This window comes from Mobula hypostoma, chromosome 25 (genome assembly GCF_963921235.1).
Source record: "Mobula hypostoma chromosome 25, sMobHyp1.1, whole genome shotgun sequence".
NCBI classification, from domain to species: Eukaryota; Metazoa; Chordata; class Chondrichthyes; order Myliobatiformes; family Myliobatidae; genus Mobula; species Mobula hypostoma.
The window spans coordinates 43,419,182-43,436,457 of record NC_086121.1 but is presented as its reverse complement, the minus strand read 5'-3'; the positions used below and the strand labels follow the sequence as shown (position 1 = coordinate 43,436,457).

At 41.4% G+C, this 17,276-nt stretch overlaps 1 protein-coding gene across 3 annotated transcripts in view; it reads left to right on the top strand.

The window, feature by feature from the left end:
* Positions 1 to 17,276, top strand: part of zbtb40 (zinc finger and BTB domain containing 40) — a 113,957-nt gene that overhangs the window by 65,928 nt on the left and 30,753 nt on the right. For all 3 annotated transcript variants that reach the window (XM_063033298.1, XM_063033296.1, XM_063033297.1), the window contains exons 11-13: positions 430 to 849; positions 12,299 to 12,505; positions 14,646 to 14,810. In XM_063033298.1, the coding sequence (XP_062889368.1) occupies positions 430 to 849; positions 12,299 to 12,505; positions 14,646 to 14,810 (792 nt within the window). The remainder of the gene's footprint in view (positions 1 to 429; positions 850 to 12,298; positions 12,506 to 14,645; positions 14,811 to 17,276) is intronic.

The window sequence follows — 17,276 nt, the reverse complement described above, 5'->3', positions numbered from 1 at the left end:
CTCCCCCACTCCTTATATTCCAGTATATTCAATGGATCCTCAAATTTAGCTCCAAATTCAAAATAGCTTTCTATATTTTAACTGCATTAATGCAGTCGAAATTCATTTACAGGCATGAAAAATAGGAAACTTTTCATGAAATTAGATCAGTCCGAAGTTCAGATCTGAGGTACTGATCTCCAGTCCGTAACTCACAACAACTTATTAAAAATAAATGTTTAGCAAAGTTGTACAAGGAAGTTTAAACTTTTGGTTATTTCGAAAAGTTTTCTGTTGACTTTATAAAGAGAAAAAACAGGAAATTAATTTTACAAATTTTTGAAAATAGTTTGAAAACAAGCTTGTCATATTCATGTTTAGCAACCGAAAGAATTGTCACTGAAAGTGACATTATAAAGGTATGAGTAAAATTATTTGTTTATCTTTCAGGACTATTCAAAGAAGCAATATGTGATGTGGAGGAGGATCAGAAAGAATACCCAATGGATCAGGAAGAGGGGGGTGAAGAAGATGGAGAGCACCCTGCCAACACGGAACATGTTAAGGCAGGAAGCAGTGATCCAGCAGATGAGATGAAACCAAAGTGTAAACTCCGAGGAAAGCAGGACTTGTGCTGCACCGCATGTGGCAAGACTTTCATGTTTAAATGTCGTCTTGACCTACACCTCACCCGCTGTCGCAAAATTGGTTTGGTTAAAGCTGTTAACTGTCAGGAATGTGGAGAGACTGGAACTTCCCAAAAGGATTTAGAAAAGGACAGAGAAGATGCATATGATGCGCCAAAAGGAAAGAAGAGGAGGTTACCAGTATCTTGTGACATCTGTGGGAAATCCTTCGCTCACCAGTCAGGTTAGAAAGCTCTAGTAATTTACACAGTTACCTCAAACACTAGTCATTGACTCAGTTTTTAAAGTTTTTAAAGTTGAGTCTCAGCAGATTAAACTCTGGCGATGTTGCTAAAACAGTGAATCAATATTTTCCTGAAGACTTTACCTTAAATTTTAGCACTATGCAAATTCCGTCAGTTACGGACAGCTGAAGAAGCTTTCCATGCCAGTGTGGTAATAGTATTACACATAAAAGTTGCTGGTGAACGCATTAGGGTTAGGGTTAGGGTTAACCCTAACCCAAACAGGAATTCTGCAGATGCTGGAAATTCAAGCAACACACATAAAAGTTGCTGGTGAACGCAGCCGGCCAGGCAGCATCTCTAGGAAGAGGTGCTGCCTGGCCTGCTGCGTTCACCAGCAACTTTTATGTGTGTTGCTTGAATTTCCAGCATCTGCAGAATTCCTGTTGTTTGGTAATAGTATTTATTATTTTAGAAGACTAGATAATTTGAGACTAGTCTAGCTACCCTATAGCAAGGGTGCTGAAGGAGATGTGTGCAATAATGACTCATGCACTGAAGAAGTCGCTGCCATATATGAGGACCTGCAGCACAGGAACTAAATGAGTGTATTTGTTAACTTTTGTAACTCCAGAAACTATTGGTAAGAAAAATCCAGAAGCCGGGATATTTATGTATTTTGTTTTTCTTTCTTTTTCTTTCAGTGAGGTGCTCACATATAACCCATAATGAATTATGTAATCATAGAATGCATAATCAAACAATATATTTACAGTATTACTTAAATAATAAATACACTACATTCCTCCCTTCTTAGCTATAAACTCCAACTCAATATAAAATGCATCTCAGCTCAAATATGTAATTTGTTCACTAGTCATGATATATATTTCCTGACAAGGGGGTCACTTTGCTTAGCAGCTGAGACTTGTAGCTGTGAAACGATCTTGTGCTCTGAGGCCTCCTCCGTGGTGTTTGCGGATGATGACTGGGACTGCTGGACGTGGTTCTCACAGCTCTGGATGCCTTTCTTCTCTAACAATTGATTCTGCTCTCCTCAACTATTAATATGTCACCTCCGGATGATATCAGAACTCGGTCTCTACTGTGTAAGGGTGTGGTCCAGTTCTGTCCTTATTCTTTCCAAGTACTCACTTTTGATCATCTCTGCAGCCTGTTGCTGGTACTGTTTGTCCAGTAGTGAAAAAGCCCTCAGTTTGTTCTGCATGCTACTTCTGAGATTGGGTTTGAGAAGATCCAAGCATGAGCGCTAGGGATGAACCAGGAACAGCATAGCTGGTTGTGGTGTGTACTGTATTGCGATAATGCAAAGAGGAAATTGGCAGGCTTCTGACTCAGTGTCAGTGTAGTGTGTTCTGCTGACATTGCTTACAGTGTATTCTTTAGACAATGGACAAACCATTTGTGGCTGGGTGGTGTGGTGCCGATATGCCTTGTTCCATTTGTTTTCAGATATGACTGAAACTGTTCCATAACAAACTGTGGTCTGTTGTCACTGACAAAGTGTTCTTGAACACCAGTCCTTGAGAAGAGGCTTCTCAACACATCAGCATTGTGCAAGACTGTATTGGAGACTAATGGGAACACTTCTGGCCACTTTGTAGCTGTATTCACTGCTACCAAGATATTTGTGCCCATGAATGGTCTGGCAAAATCCACATGATTCCTCTGCCAGGCCATTCCCAGAGACGGAGAGGTGCTGCTCTTGGCATATTCTAGACACGTTGGCATCCAGGACAGTGCATGGCAAGCTGCTTGACCAGCTGATCAATCCTAGGCCACCTGACAAAGCTTTGAGCCAGCACTTCATTTTGACCAAACCTAGATGATTGGTATGTAGCGCCTCTAACACTTTAGCTCTCATCTTGGATGGTAAAACAACTCTCAATCACAACATAAAACAACCCCCGTCAGGGGCAAGATCATCCCAGTGCTGGTAAAAATGGGGGAACTGGGATTCCGCACATTCCAGCCATCTTGGGTGGCCTATAGACAGTGTAGATTTTTTAACTGGTTTTCCTTTGTATCACCTCTGCTGTGATAGAGAGACTTTCAGTTTACATTAGGAAGATTATGTCAGGAAGAATGTCGTCTTCTGTAATTTTTTTTCTGATATCTCCTTTTCCAAGTGTAAATTGGACAATCTATCAGCATTTCCATGATTAGTCCTCTTGAATTCGACCTGATAATTATGTCCTCCAAGAAACAGCCCTTCTCTGCAGTTCTGCTGCTGTTAGTGGAACATCTTTCTGTGGAATGAAACTGGATGCTGGTGGCTGATGGTAGTAATGAGGGTAAACTCTCTCCAATACAAGCGCTAGTTGAAACATTTTACATCCCAAACCAGACTTGAGGCCTGTCGGTCAACCTGTGTGTAATTTTTCTCTGGAGTGGAACGTGATGGAAAGGCAATGGCCATTCACTTGTATCGTTCATAACGTGATAGGAATGCATCTGTACCATAAGGGGAGCTGTCACAGGCAAGCTTCACAAGCTTCTAATCTTTTTATCACTGCCTTGAGATTTTGGAGATGCTCCTTGTCATCCTCACCAGTAACGATGATGTCATCCAGGTAACTCTTGAGTGCCTGGGCAGCCTGGCAGCACCTGGTCCATAGCATTCTGTCAGCGTGCAGGTGTAGATACTACTCCAAGAAACAGCCTATTATTGGGATAAAGCCTTTTGTGAGTGTTTATGGTGCGAAACACTTTGTCTCCTCTTCTATCTCCTTCTGTTAAGTGTGCTTCAACTAAGTGCACTTTGCTGAAGTATTTCCCTCCAAATGGTTTTGCAAAGATATCCTCAATCCTGGGCAGAAGGTAGTAATCTACTTTCAGTACTTGGTTGATAGTGACTTTCAAATTGCCATGGATCCTGGACCATTGATCTCAATGCACCATTCTTCTTGGCTACACTCATGGGTTTCACTCAACCTTGGAAAGAATTCCTTCAGCCTCCCCATGCGATCTAGCTAACTGGCTACTTTATCAGCATGGTATAAGGAACAAGACAGGCCTTGGGTGTGACATTTTCATTTAACACTATTTTACCCTTGATATGTTTGAGTTTTCCAGTGCCGTCTTTGAACACAACTGTGACATCATCCGGTACCTTTTTTATTTTGCTTTTAGTTTTGCAAGAGATGTGGCATATAAATGCGATTGGATCTTCAATCAAGTTGTTGTTGTCTCAGTCAATCTCGGCCCCACAATGCTGGCCCTCCTGTTTTTACTACGCAGAAGCCCAATGTGACTTGTTGGTTGTTGTATTTCACTGTTACAAATGTCATTCCCACAGGAGTTATCTTTTCTCCAGTATAGGTTCTTAGTTGGATAAATGCAGGCTTCTCTTCAGTATCTTGAAATACTGTTCAAACTGATCTTGTGGAATGACAAACAGCAAAGCCAGCAGCTAATTCCATTTTAATTAAATTGCTGTTCACTTCTGATGTAAGCTATTTTGCTTGTCCCTTGTTGGTTTTCACATTGTAAATCTCAAGGCTACCCAATCTGGTGTCACTCTCATCATTATTAGATTTTTCATCGACAAGCATGCAGGTTAGTGCTCTTTTTTGAAACTGAGACTTGACTTTTTATCTTTTTTTCTTGCATATGCAGTCTATTTATTTTTGCCTGCCGAAATGCACTTTGTATGTATCCAACTTTGTTGAATTTTCTTCAAATTTTGCCTTTAACCCTGCATTGGTCTGGTGTATGTGAGCCCCCAACGCTAACATAATTTGTTTGGCTGAGTAGCTTTCTGTTTAGATATTGCAATTCTGTTCACGTTCACTTTCATTCTCGACTGCAACTCATTTGTGTCTTCGGCTGTTTCCGTTATTACAGTGATTTGAACTGCCCTTTTAAATGTGATTTGTGCTTCAGTTAGTAGCCATTTTTGAATGCTTTCTTGTAAGATTCCACAAACTAAATGATCTCTCAGTGCATCATTAAGCCCATCACTGAACTGACAATGCTATGACAATTTCTTCAGTTGAGCCATGTAAGCTGAAATGGACTTTCCTTCCTTTTGATTCTGCTAATGAAACTAAAGCGTTCTGCAACCAACAGTGGTTTCGGGTTTAAATGTTCATGCATTACGTTTATGATATCAGCAAAGCATATTTCGGCTGGTTTGGTTTGATCTGCTGAACTTCTAAGCAAACCTATTGCACTCAGCATACTTGTACTTGTTTTTGATCTGCAATTTCATTTGCTTCAAACTACTGCTAAATTCGTTCAATATACTAGACACTTAGACACTAGAATACTACAGCACAGTACAGGCCCTTTGGCCCTCGATGTTGTGTCGACCCATATGTTCCTTATAAAAAGTACTAAACTCACACTACCTCGAAACCCTCTATTTTTCTTTCATCCATGTGCCTGTCCAAGAGGCTCTTAAATACCCCTAATGTTTTAGCCTCCACCACCATCCCTGGCAAGTCATTCCAGGCACCCACAACCCTCTGTGTTTTAAAAAAAAAAGTACCCCCGATGTCTCCTCTAAACTTCCCTCCCTTAACTTTGTACATATGCCCTCTGGTGTTTGCTATTCGTGCCCTGGGAAACAGGTGCTGGCTATCCACCCTATCTATGCCTCTTATAATCTTGTAGACCTCTATCAAGTCCCCTCTCATCATTCTATGTTCCAAAGAGAAAAGTCCCAGCTCTGCTAACCTTGCCTCATAAGACTTGTTTTCCAATCCAGGCAACATCCTGGTAAATCTCCTCTGCACCCTCTCCATAACTTCCACATCCTTCCTATAATGAGGTGACCAGAACTGAGCACAATACTCTAAGTGTGGTCTCACCAGAGATTTGTAGAGTTGCAACATGACCTCTCTACTCTTGAACTCAATCCGCCTATTAATGAAGCCTAGCATCCCATAGACCTTCTTAACTATCTTATCAACCTGTGCAGCGACCTTGAGGGATGTATGGATTTGAACCCCAAGGTCCCTCTGTTCATCCACACTTAGGTAGCCGACCAGTAACCCTGTACTCAGCCTTCTGGTTTGTCTTTCCAAAATGCATCACCTGACACTTATCCAGATTGAATTCCATATGCCACTTTTTTTTATACTTTATACTTTATTGTCGCCAAACAATTGATACTAGAAAGTACAATCATCACAGCGATATTTGATTCTGTGCTTCCCACTCCCTGGATTACAAATATTAAATATTAAAAAATATTTAAAATAGTAAAAATTAGTAAATATTAAAAATTTAAGTTATAAATCATAAATAGAAAATAGAAAAATGGAAAGTAAGGTAGTGCAAAAAACCAAGAGGCAGGTCCAGATATTTGGAGGGTACGGCCCAGATCCGGGTCAGGATCCTCACTTTTCTGCCCAACTCTGCATCCTGTCCATATCCTCTTGTAACCTTCGACAACCTACAGCTCCATCCACAACTCCTCCAATCTTTGTGTCATCTGCAAACTTACCCATCCTTCGGCCTCTTCATCCAGGTCATTTATAAAAATCACAAAGAGCAGGGGCCCCAGGACAGATCACTACGGTACTCCACTAGTCACCGACCTCCAGGCAGAATACTTTCCTTCCACTACTACCCTCTGCTTTCTTCCTGTAAGCCAATTTTTTTATCCAAACAGCCAAGGTTCCACTGATCCCATGCCTCATGATTTTCTGGATGAGTCTCTCGTGGGGGACCTTGTCAAATGCCTTGCTAAAATCCATGTAGACCACATCTACCGCCCTACCCTCATCAATTTCTTTTGTTACCTCTTCAAAAAACTCAATTAGGCTCGTGAGGCAAGACCTTCCCTTCACAAAGCCATGTTGACTATCCTTGAGTAGACTGTACTTCTCCAAATGCTCGTAGATCCTATCCTTAAGAATCCTTTCCAATAGTTTGCAGACCACCAACATAAGACTCACTGGTCTATAGTTCCCAGGATTCCCTCTATTACCTTTTTTAAACAAGGGAACTACATTTGCCATTCTCCAATCCTCCGGCACCTCCCCTGTAGCCAAAGAGGATTCAAAGATCATAGCTACTGCTCCAGCAATCTCTTCTCTCACTTCTCACAGCAACCTGGGGTATATCATGTCTGGCCCTGGGGACTTATCAATCTTGATGTTTTTAAGAAGATCCAACACTACCTCTTCCTTAATCTTCACATTGTCCAGCACACAGCCTGTTCTATTTCGACCTCACCCTGATCAAGGTCCTTTTCACGTGAATACTGAAGCAAAGTATTCATTTAGGACCTCCCCAACCTCCTCCGCCTCCAGGCACATGTTGCCACCTTTATCCTTTAATGGCCCCACCTTCATTCTTGTCATCCTTCTGTTCTTCGCATACGCATAGAACGCCTTAGGGTTCTCTTTAATCCTACATGCCAAGGCCTTCTCATGCCCCCTTCGAGCTCTCCTAAGTCCTTTCTTAAGCTCCTTCCTGGCTACCCTATATTTCTCATGAGCCCCTCCTGCTTCCTGCTTCTTATTTCTAACATATGCTTCCTTCTTCCTCTTGACGAGTTGTCTCACGTGTTTCGTCAGCTACGGTTCCCTTTTCCTACCATTTTTCCCTTGTCTCAGTGGGACAAACCTGTCCTGAACCCAGCACAAGTTGACCCTGAACTTCTTCCACATTACTTCTGTGCTTTCACCCTTGAACATCTGTTTCCAATTTACTCTCGCTAGTTCCTGCCTCATCCCCTCATAGTTAGCTCTTCCCCAGTTAAACACTTGCCTATTTTTTTATGTTTTTATCCTTTTCCATAGCTATGCTGAAGCTAAGGGAGTTGTGGTCATTCTCACCAAAATGCTCCCCCACCAAGAGGTCTGCCACCTGACCAGGTTCATTACCCAGAACTAGATCCAGTATGGCCTCTCCTCTCGTCTGCCAGTCGATATACTGTGTCAGGAATCCTTCTTGAACACACCTGACAAATTCAGCCCCATCTATCCCCCTTGCAGTCAGGAGGTGCCGGTCAATATGAGGGAAATTGATATCACCCATAACTACAACCCTGTATTTCATGCGCCATTCTAAAATCTGCCTGCTTATCTGTTCCTCGGTGTCCCGACGGCTATTTGGGGGTCGTTAGACTACTTGCAGCACAGTAATTGATCCCTTCCTATTTCTGACTTCCGCCCACACAGACTCAGTGGACACTCCCTCTGCAGCGTCCTCCCTTTCTATAACCATGATACTATCCCTGACCAGTGATGCTACTCCCCCTATTCCTTTTAAAACACCTAAACCCCGGTATCTGCATCAGCCAATCCTGCCCTTCTTCCAGCCAAGTTTCAGTAACGGCCACAACATCATAGTTCCATGTATTGATCCATGCTCTAAGTTCATCCCCTTTATTCCTAATACTCCTAGCATTGAAATAGACACATTTCAACCCCTCTAACTGGCTACATTTATGTTTTGTCCCCTGCCTGTCCTTCCTCACCAACTCAGAACACATAGCATTGTGCCCTTGTCCTTCTACCCTAATCTCTGTCTCCCATTCTGATTTCCACCCCCCTGCCAAACTAGTTTAAACCCTCCCCAACAGCTCTAGCAAACCTGTCCACCAGGATATTGGTCCCTTTCCGGTTCAGGTGCGGCCTGTCCTTTTTGTACAGGTCAGACCTTCCCGAGAAGAGATCCATCATCCAGTTATCTATTGTGCAATCAAACGAGTCTGTCTTTTAAAAAAAAAATTATTATTATTATCACCCGGTAATCGCCTGGGCTTGTCTTAAAACTTCCTCGTTGCCACTGTTATGTTTTGTAATTCCAGAAGCTCATTGAAAGAAAAACACAGGAGCCAGGATATTTGTGTATCGTAATATTTTTCTTCCCTTTTTTTAAGTAACGCACTTACATATGACATGGCGGCATAATGATGTATGTCATTATACTTCTTATAACCCATAATGAATTTTGTAAACAAAGAATGCTTAATCAAACAATATATTTACAATATTACTCACATATTACTGAAATATTAAATACACGTCAGTATTGATTTTGAGAGAGGTACTTGAACAGAGCCAGTGTAGGTAACCCCAATAACTGAAAGGTCAAATCTACAATGGGGGTTTTTGATCAAATATTATATGGTGATTACTTGTTGGGGTATGTTAGTATTGTACGTTTGAAATGCTAATACAATAATGGTGCGAGATTTCAACGTTTGTTTAGATTGGGTGAATCAATAGTTTTTGAAGGTATGTTTTGATAAGCTATCAAAAGATTAGGCCTGTTTGTGCTATTAGATTTTAATAATTAGGATGAAAGTAATCTTGTTCCAGAGATCCTTTTAAGGAAGCTATGGAGCCTTATGGAGGCCTTAGAATTGAGAGTAATATATTTAAGCCTGAAACCCCAGTCTGACTTTAAAACCAATTAGGGTTAGGGTTTTATGGTGGGATCTGTTTGATTAAAGTAGATTGGAAACTTGGATTAAGGGCATGCTGGTGAATCATCAGTGATGAACGGGAAAATAAATATTGAATTATTCGTAGAATATCTGCTATGCATTGAGAAATAAAATCTCCATTGGAAACAGGTTTAGCCAAGGCTAAATGGGGATTAAGAGTAGTATTTAACTAAAAGAGGGACTTTTCCTAAAGAATAAAAAACATCAGTTTAGAAGTGTAAGCAGGAAATAAATATAACAGCTTGTCGGATCCTCTTAAAATTATGCAAAAAAGGAGCTACAAAGCTGATCACAAGTCCTATAAATGGATGAGGTAGAAGAAATTATAGCAATAAGAAATAGCTGAAGCGTTTATTTACTGGAATACAGTATGGAATCGGCCCTTTCAGTCCTTTGAACCATGCTGCCCAGCAACCTCGATTTAACCCTACCCTAATCAGGGGACAATTTACAATGACCAACTGGCAGGTCTTTGGATTGTGGGAGGAAACCAGAGGAAATGCACACGATCACTGGGAGAACGCACAAACTCCTTACAGACAGCAATAGAATTGAATCTGGGTTGCTGATACTGAAAGATGTCATGCTACCGTGCTGGCCCCAAGTAAGCATTGTGTGTTCATTGGATTCAAAATTGGCTTGACCACTGTAGAAGACAGTCGGGGTGGAGGAAAGTTATTGTGACTGGAGATCTGTGACCAGAGTTGTTTCTGAGGATCAGTGCTGAGACCTCTGATGTTGGCGAAAATGTAGGTTAGCTGATTCATAACATAAAAGCTGATAGAATTGTGAACGGTGCAGAAGATCGTCTAAGGATGCTGCGACTTGTACACCTTGGAAATTTGGGCAGAGAAATTGTAGATGGAGTTTAATTTGGGCAAGTGTGGAGTGTTGCACTTTAGGAGGTCAAATATATTGGAAAGTACAGTACTGTGCAAAAGTCTTAGGCATAGCTCTATAGCTAGGGTGCCAAAGACTTCTAGCATAGTATTGTAATGTTATGTTTTGCACTGTACTACTGCAAACAAAAATTTCATTTCAAGTCATGAGTTATGATAAACCTGATCCTGATATGGTTCTCTATTGTGGACTGAGAGTGGGAAGGGGGCAAGGAGAGGAGAATCACAGTCGGCAAAAAGGGGAAAGGAGAGGGGAGGGAGCAGGAAGCATCAGAAAGCCCTTCTGTAATGATTAATAAACCATTGTTTGCCTGCTGTATGATGTGGAAAGTCGCATATTGCCATACCTGTTGGAAGAGTTTATTAGTGTGTTTGGAAAAGTAGTTAAAGGATGTAAATGAGTAAGAATAGGTCATGGTCAGCATAACAGACCACTAGTTCTGATGCTTAATTCCTTTGCAATTGCATTCTAAGCAATTTCTTTGGAATGTAATTGATTTTGTTCATTACTAAAATCTGTTCCAGTGGAGTTCTGGACATCTTCCCTAAATTCTTCACTTTGCCTTCCTCACAGTTACACAGATTTTTGAAAGAACTTCATGAGACCTATTCATAAAGAACTTCTATTAATATTGTATCTTTCAGATCCAGGATGTTTATAAATAGATCATAGCCAGTGAAATATCTTTGAAGTACAGTCAAATTGCCTTTTGGCGGCATTAGTAATTCTTGGACAAATGATTTCAGAAATTAATCATTATTTATCTTTAATAATATTGTCTATTCCTTCATGATATTATAGCTGGGTTGGTAATGAATGTAAGCTCCCATTATCTATTAAATGCTCCCAATAGCATGCAACTCAAATGGCCTCTGATTACCAAGTCCAGCTCCTGGCCTTCATGTGTGGCCAGCAGAACCATTTATACTGACAGGAGAAGTGGCAAAGGTGGGTTACTGGTACAGGTCGACCTTCACTGATCCGACTACCTGTAATCCGGTTCCTTCAATAATCCAGCACTGAATATGCATAATATGATCCTTCTGTAATTCGGCATTTTCACTAATCCAGCACTCCTCAGGTCCCAATGGTGCCGGATTAGTGAAGGTCGACCCATAGCTTAAAACCAGTAGCTTTGGGCAGATAGGACTCATCAGCAATGGTTGTCAGCTCATCTTGGAGAAGGAAAACTCTGATCTCAAACCTTCACTGCCATGATGCAGACTCAGGGGACATCTTTGAAAGTAAACCCTGAGGAAAAATCACTGAGGCAGTACTGCTTTGGAGTTCAGTGCTGAGTGGCGACTCCTGTGATGCTGCTCGTGCAAAACCATTGGCCTGTGCCATTCGTTTGGAATCATCAGCTGCGTGGAAAGGGGGAGCCTGCTCTCCACGTATTCCATTGACAATCTGAGGGAGAGCAGGTGTAAGAAAATACTAAATAACCCATGGGAATAATACTGTTAATCTGTATTCCCTATGATGATAGTGATTGGGAACTTTTTACCATCCTACTTTAACAATCAATGAAAAATTAACAGTGTGATGTATTATTGGCTGGCTCAGTGGTTGCAACTTCTCCTCTTCAACAAAACATTTATAACTTATCTCAGCTTTCCTTATTATACTCAAATGCCAGTCTGACAAGTTTGCCAGTTTTTAAAAATAGTTCCACATTTTCATGCAGAATTTTAACTCCTGATGACCATTACAATAATTAGTAGGCTATCAAACCTTGAAGAGCTGCTTTCAGGCATTTCCAAATCCAGTTACGTTCTGTACACTGATGCTTTGCCTCATAGACAACATGATTGGTCCCAAGACACACAAAATACTGGAGAAGCTCAGTAGGCTGGACAGCATCTATAGGAAAAAGTGTACAGTCAAAGTTTTGGCCGACATTTTGGAGTCCTGCCAAAGGATCTCGGCCCAAAATGTCAACTGTGCTTTTTTCCATAGATGCTGCGTGGCCTGCTGAGTTCCTCCAGTATTTTGTGTGTGTTGCTTGGATTTCCAGCATCTGCAGATTCTCTCTTGTTTAGATTGTCCCTAGCCTGCTTTATCTTACATATTAAATATGTCAAGCTTTGTATTTCACATTTCATCATCTTCTGCAGGAATGCAATATCATAAGCGCTCTGATCACTTCGATGAGAAGCCTTTCTCTTGTAATGACTGTGGGGCAAAATTTGCAGCAAATTCCACGCTGAAGAATCACATGAGACTCCACACTGGAGAGAAGCCATTCTTCTGCAAACATTGTGACATGACATTTATGCAGGCTGCAGCTTTGGCCTATCACATGAAGAAAAAACATTCAGAAGGTATGAGATTGATAGAACTTGTCTCTAACACTTTACTGAAGGGTTTCTGTGCCGTTTTTAAGCCGTCCTGAGTGCGAGTCAAGGCACTTCCACAAGGAATTGGAGTAAAATATACAGGATGTTATTCTGGATCAAGACTCAAAATCCTTGCTGGTTTCTGAGTGGTTGATAGGAAAACTGAACAGTGGGAGGGATTAGTGAAAATATTGGGTAGAAGACAAGTCACCCAAATGTCCCTAAAGATGAAGGGCTCTCATTAACTATTTAGGTTAATAAATAAGAGGATGTATGATATGACAAGACAGATCTTAAAGTTACAACATATATCCCATGATATTAAAAGACCATAAGATATAGGAACAGATTAGGCCATTTGGCTGATTGAGTCTGCTGTGCCATTTTATCATGGCTGATCCAATTTTCCTCTCAGCCCCAATCTTTTGCCTTCTCCCTGTATCCCTTCATGCCCTGATCAATCTTGGCCTACACAGCTACCTGTGGCAAAGAATTCCACAGATTCACCACTCTCTGGCTAAAGAAATTCCTCCTCATCTCCATTCTAAAAGGACGCCTCTCTATTCTGAGGCTGTGTCTTCTGGTCTGGACTCTCCCACCACAAGAAACCTCCTCTCTACATCCACTCTATCAAGGCCTTTCACCATCCGATAGGTTTCAATGAGGTCACCTTTCATTCTTCGGAATTCTAGTGAATACAGGCCCAGAGCCATCAAACGCTCTTCATATGATAAGCCATTCAATCCTGGAATCATTTTCGTGCACCTCCTTTGAACCCTCTCCAGTTTCAGCACATAAACAGCCTAAAACTGCTCACAATACTCCCAAGTAAGGCCTCGCCAGTGCTTTATAAAGTCTTAACATTACATCCTTGCTTTTATATCCTAGTCCTCTTGAAATGAATGCTAGCATCGCATATGCCTTTCTTAGAATAAACACAACCTGTAAGTTAACTTTTAGGGAAACCTGCACAAGGACTCCAAAGTCGTTTTGGCCTCAGCTTTTTGTATTTTCTCTCCACTTAGGAAATAGTCAACCCTTTCATTTCTTATACCAAAGTGCATGGCCATACACTGCCCGACACTGTATACCAGCTGCCACTTCTTTTCCCATTCTCTTAATCTAAGTCCTCCTGTAGTCTCTCTACTTCCTCAAAATTACTGTCCCTCCACCTACCTTTGTATTGTCTGCAAACTTTGTAACAAAGTCATCAATTCCATCATCCAAATCATGGACATATAACACAGAAAGATTGGTCCCACCACAGACCCCTGTGGAACACCACTAGTCACTGTCATCCAACCAGAAAAGGCTCCCTTTATTTCCACTCTTTTTCTCCTGCCAATCAGCCATTGCTTTATACATGTTGGAATTCTTCCTGTGATAACGTGGCTCGTCGCTTGTAAGCAGTGTCATGTTTGGCAGCTTGTCAAAGGCCTTCTGAAAATCCAAGTACACAACATCAACTGAACCGAAAAGGGATGGGGACCTTCAGACGAGGACATTCTTCCCTTGACTGGTTCTCTGGATGCCTTCTGTGGAATGAGTGTGCAAATTGAATCAGCAGAAAGGGGTCATTACATTGTAGCATCAGATATGGAATGCATTTATGATTATGTTGTCATTGTAAATATGGATTTGTTTAAATTGTCTTGAATTTTCCTTTAGCACTTAAAGTGTTATGTGGTGCTGGGCCAGGCAGACCTATGCTCCAAAAGGGTGTCTGTCAGCTTATTTGTGATACTTTGTAAATAAAGTGGCAGATTCCTATCTACCATTTCTTCTGTCCAATGACCTGATTCACACAACAGCATGGGTCTTGCTGTAAGAAGTCTGCTTTGGAGTCTAGAATGAGTGGGGTGGTTCCTCAGGGCTGGGGTGTGGGCCCAAGTGTTCAACCTTGCTGGCACATTGATGGTGGGCATCGATGCAACTGGCAATGGCTGCTTTGACAAATCACCCAAATCTTGTGGTTTCTCTCAGCATCTTCTTTGAATGCAATAAAAAGTTGTCCCCAATTTAACACCGAGAAAGCGCTAGGCTATCATAATGGCAGGAACAGTCAAATTTGGAGTTCTTTATCGTTATATAGCACCTAATCTCATGGATTTCTGTGTTTCAATAGGAAAAATGTATGCATGTCAGTACTGTGATGCAGTGTTTGCACAGTCAATTGAATTGACCCGCCATGTACGGACACATACTGGGGACAAGCCATATGTCTGCCGGGAATGTGGCAAAGGATTCAGCCAGGCCAATGGGTTGTCAATGCACCTGCGTTCCTTTCACAGTGAGTATCAACGTCGCAGGGAGAAAACATTCCAGACATATTCTGTATTAACTAGTGTTTGAAGACTAAAACACGTTGATTCACTTCCTGATTTCTCATCTGCCGCATTAAGCAATATAACAATAAAGCAAAATGACCTCGGATTTCACAAAATCTGAAAGATACTATCAGACAGAAAGAAACTTTACTGAAGGGGTTAATCAAGCAATGTATAATTAGTTGCTAGCAGCAATTGACTAAATTTGTTACAAACTTAAAAAATGAAGGACAGTGGATTTGTTGAGAAGTGCTGGAGCTGCAGAATCTGGTGCTGATGGGAAATGTGCAATCTGGATCTTTGGACAGATGCACAAAAGTATGTCCATATATTTTAAAGAGGAAGCGAGGAAAATAATTATTGAGAAGGAATAGTAGAGCTTAGTACTTGGACATGTGAAAAGACTGGAGTGATAAACACTTGGTATAATAATCTTGGAAGATTGTAAGAGGTTACAAAAGTCAGAAAGGCCAAGAACAAGAATAAAGTTTGAATATAATAACAGGATGGTAAAGTCAGTGTATTTCTGGAGTGAGAGTCAATGTATGTTAGTGAGCACAAGGTAAAGGTATTCCATCCAGGCCTGACAAGAAACTCAGAGACCTCGGCCTTGATTCTGCCTTGTGCAGCTGGATCCTAGACTTCCTGTCAGATCGCCGGTAGGTGGTAAGAGTGGGCTTCCTCACCTCCACCCCTCTTACTCTCACACAGGAGCCTCTCAGGGCTGTGTACTAAGTCCCCTCCTTTACTCCGTATACCCATGACTGTGTTGCCACCCACAGCTGTAATCTGCTCGTTAAATTTGCCGAAGACACTACATTGATTGGCCTAATCTCAAACAATAACGAAGTTGTCTACAGGGAAGAAGTCATCTCTCTGACACAGTGGTGTCAAGAAAACAACCTCTCCCTCAACGTCGCAAGAACAGAGCAGCTGGTTGTGGATTGCAGGAGGAATGGACACAGGCTAACCCCTATTGACATCAATGGATCTGGGGTTGAGAGGGTAAACTGCTTTAAGTTCCGTGGCATCCACGTTACCGAGGACTTCACGTGGTCTGTTCACACTAGCTGTGTGGTGAAAAAGGCACAACAGTGCCTCTTTCACCTCAGATGGTTAAGAAAGTTTGGTCTGGGCCCCCAAATCCTTAGAACTTTCTATAGGGGCACAATTGAGACCATCCTGACTGGCTACAACACTGCCTGGTATGGGAACTGTACCTCTCTTAATCGCAGGACTCTGCAGAGAGTGGTGCAGACAACCCAGCACATCTGTAGTTGTGAACTTCCCATGATTCAGGACATTTACAAGGACAGGTGTGAGAAAAGGGCCCGAGGATAATTGGGGGCCCGAGCCACCCCAACCACAATCTATTCCAGCTGCTACCATCCGGGAACCAGTACCGCAGCATAAAAGCCAGGACCAACAGGCTCCGGGACAGGTTCTTCCACAAGCCCGTCAGACTGATTAACTTACACTGATTTGAGTGTATTTCTATCTTACATTGACTGTTCTATTTATTATAAATTCTTATAAATTATTATGATTGCACATTTAGATGGAGACGTAACGTAAAGATTTTTACTCGTGTATGTGAAGGATGTAAGAAATAAAGTCAATTCAATTCAATAAAGGTGAATGGGACCTAACTGAGAGTTAAGGCACTGAAAACAAAGTCAGGGGTTAAGAGGATGTAAGGTGAGGCTAACCAAGCGAGCATTTGAATAGTAATTTCGAGATAGTAAACACAGGCAAATGGGACTGACTTGGACGGGCACCTTGGGTGATGTGGAGTAGCTGGTCTGGAGAGCCCGTTTCTCTGCTGTATGATGTGGCTGGGGCTTTCATAAGCAGGAAATGCTTCATTGCACAAGTAGTCAATCTGAAATAGCAAACAGACTGCTCAGGCCCTGAAGCCTCCTCCACCATTTATTGAGACGGTGTGCTTGTAATCTTAATTTTGCATTCCTGTCTCTGTATGGTAAACTTTCACCTCTTATTTATCAAGTAGCTTTCAACTTGGTGTAAAAATATTTAAAGGCACAGCTTCTGCAGATATTTGAGAGTTTCAAAAACTCAGTTATTTTAGAGTTTGAAAAAAAAACGTCATCACAAACTTAAATGAGTGAACCCTTATTTTTTTGAACAGTGACGCCGGTTCTAAATTCTCTCTATATTTCCACCCTGTCAAGATTTCTCAGGGCAATATATATTTCAATCAAATCAGCTTCTACTCTGAAATATTGCAGATATGACTGAGCTGTTCATCCTTTCTTCACTAAACAATCCAAATACTAGATTTGTAAAGTTTTGGCTATATTAGAATGTTTAATTAATTTTTAATATACTTAAGAGATGTGGCTTCTTCAACTCTTCATTTTGCATTCAATTGCTCTTTTAATAAATAGTAACGTTTTTTTAGCTTTCCC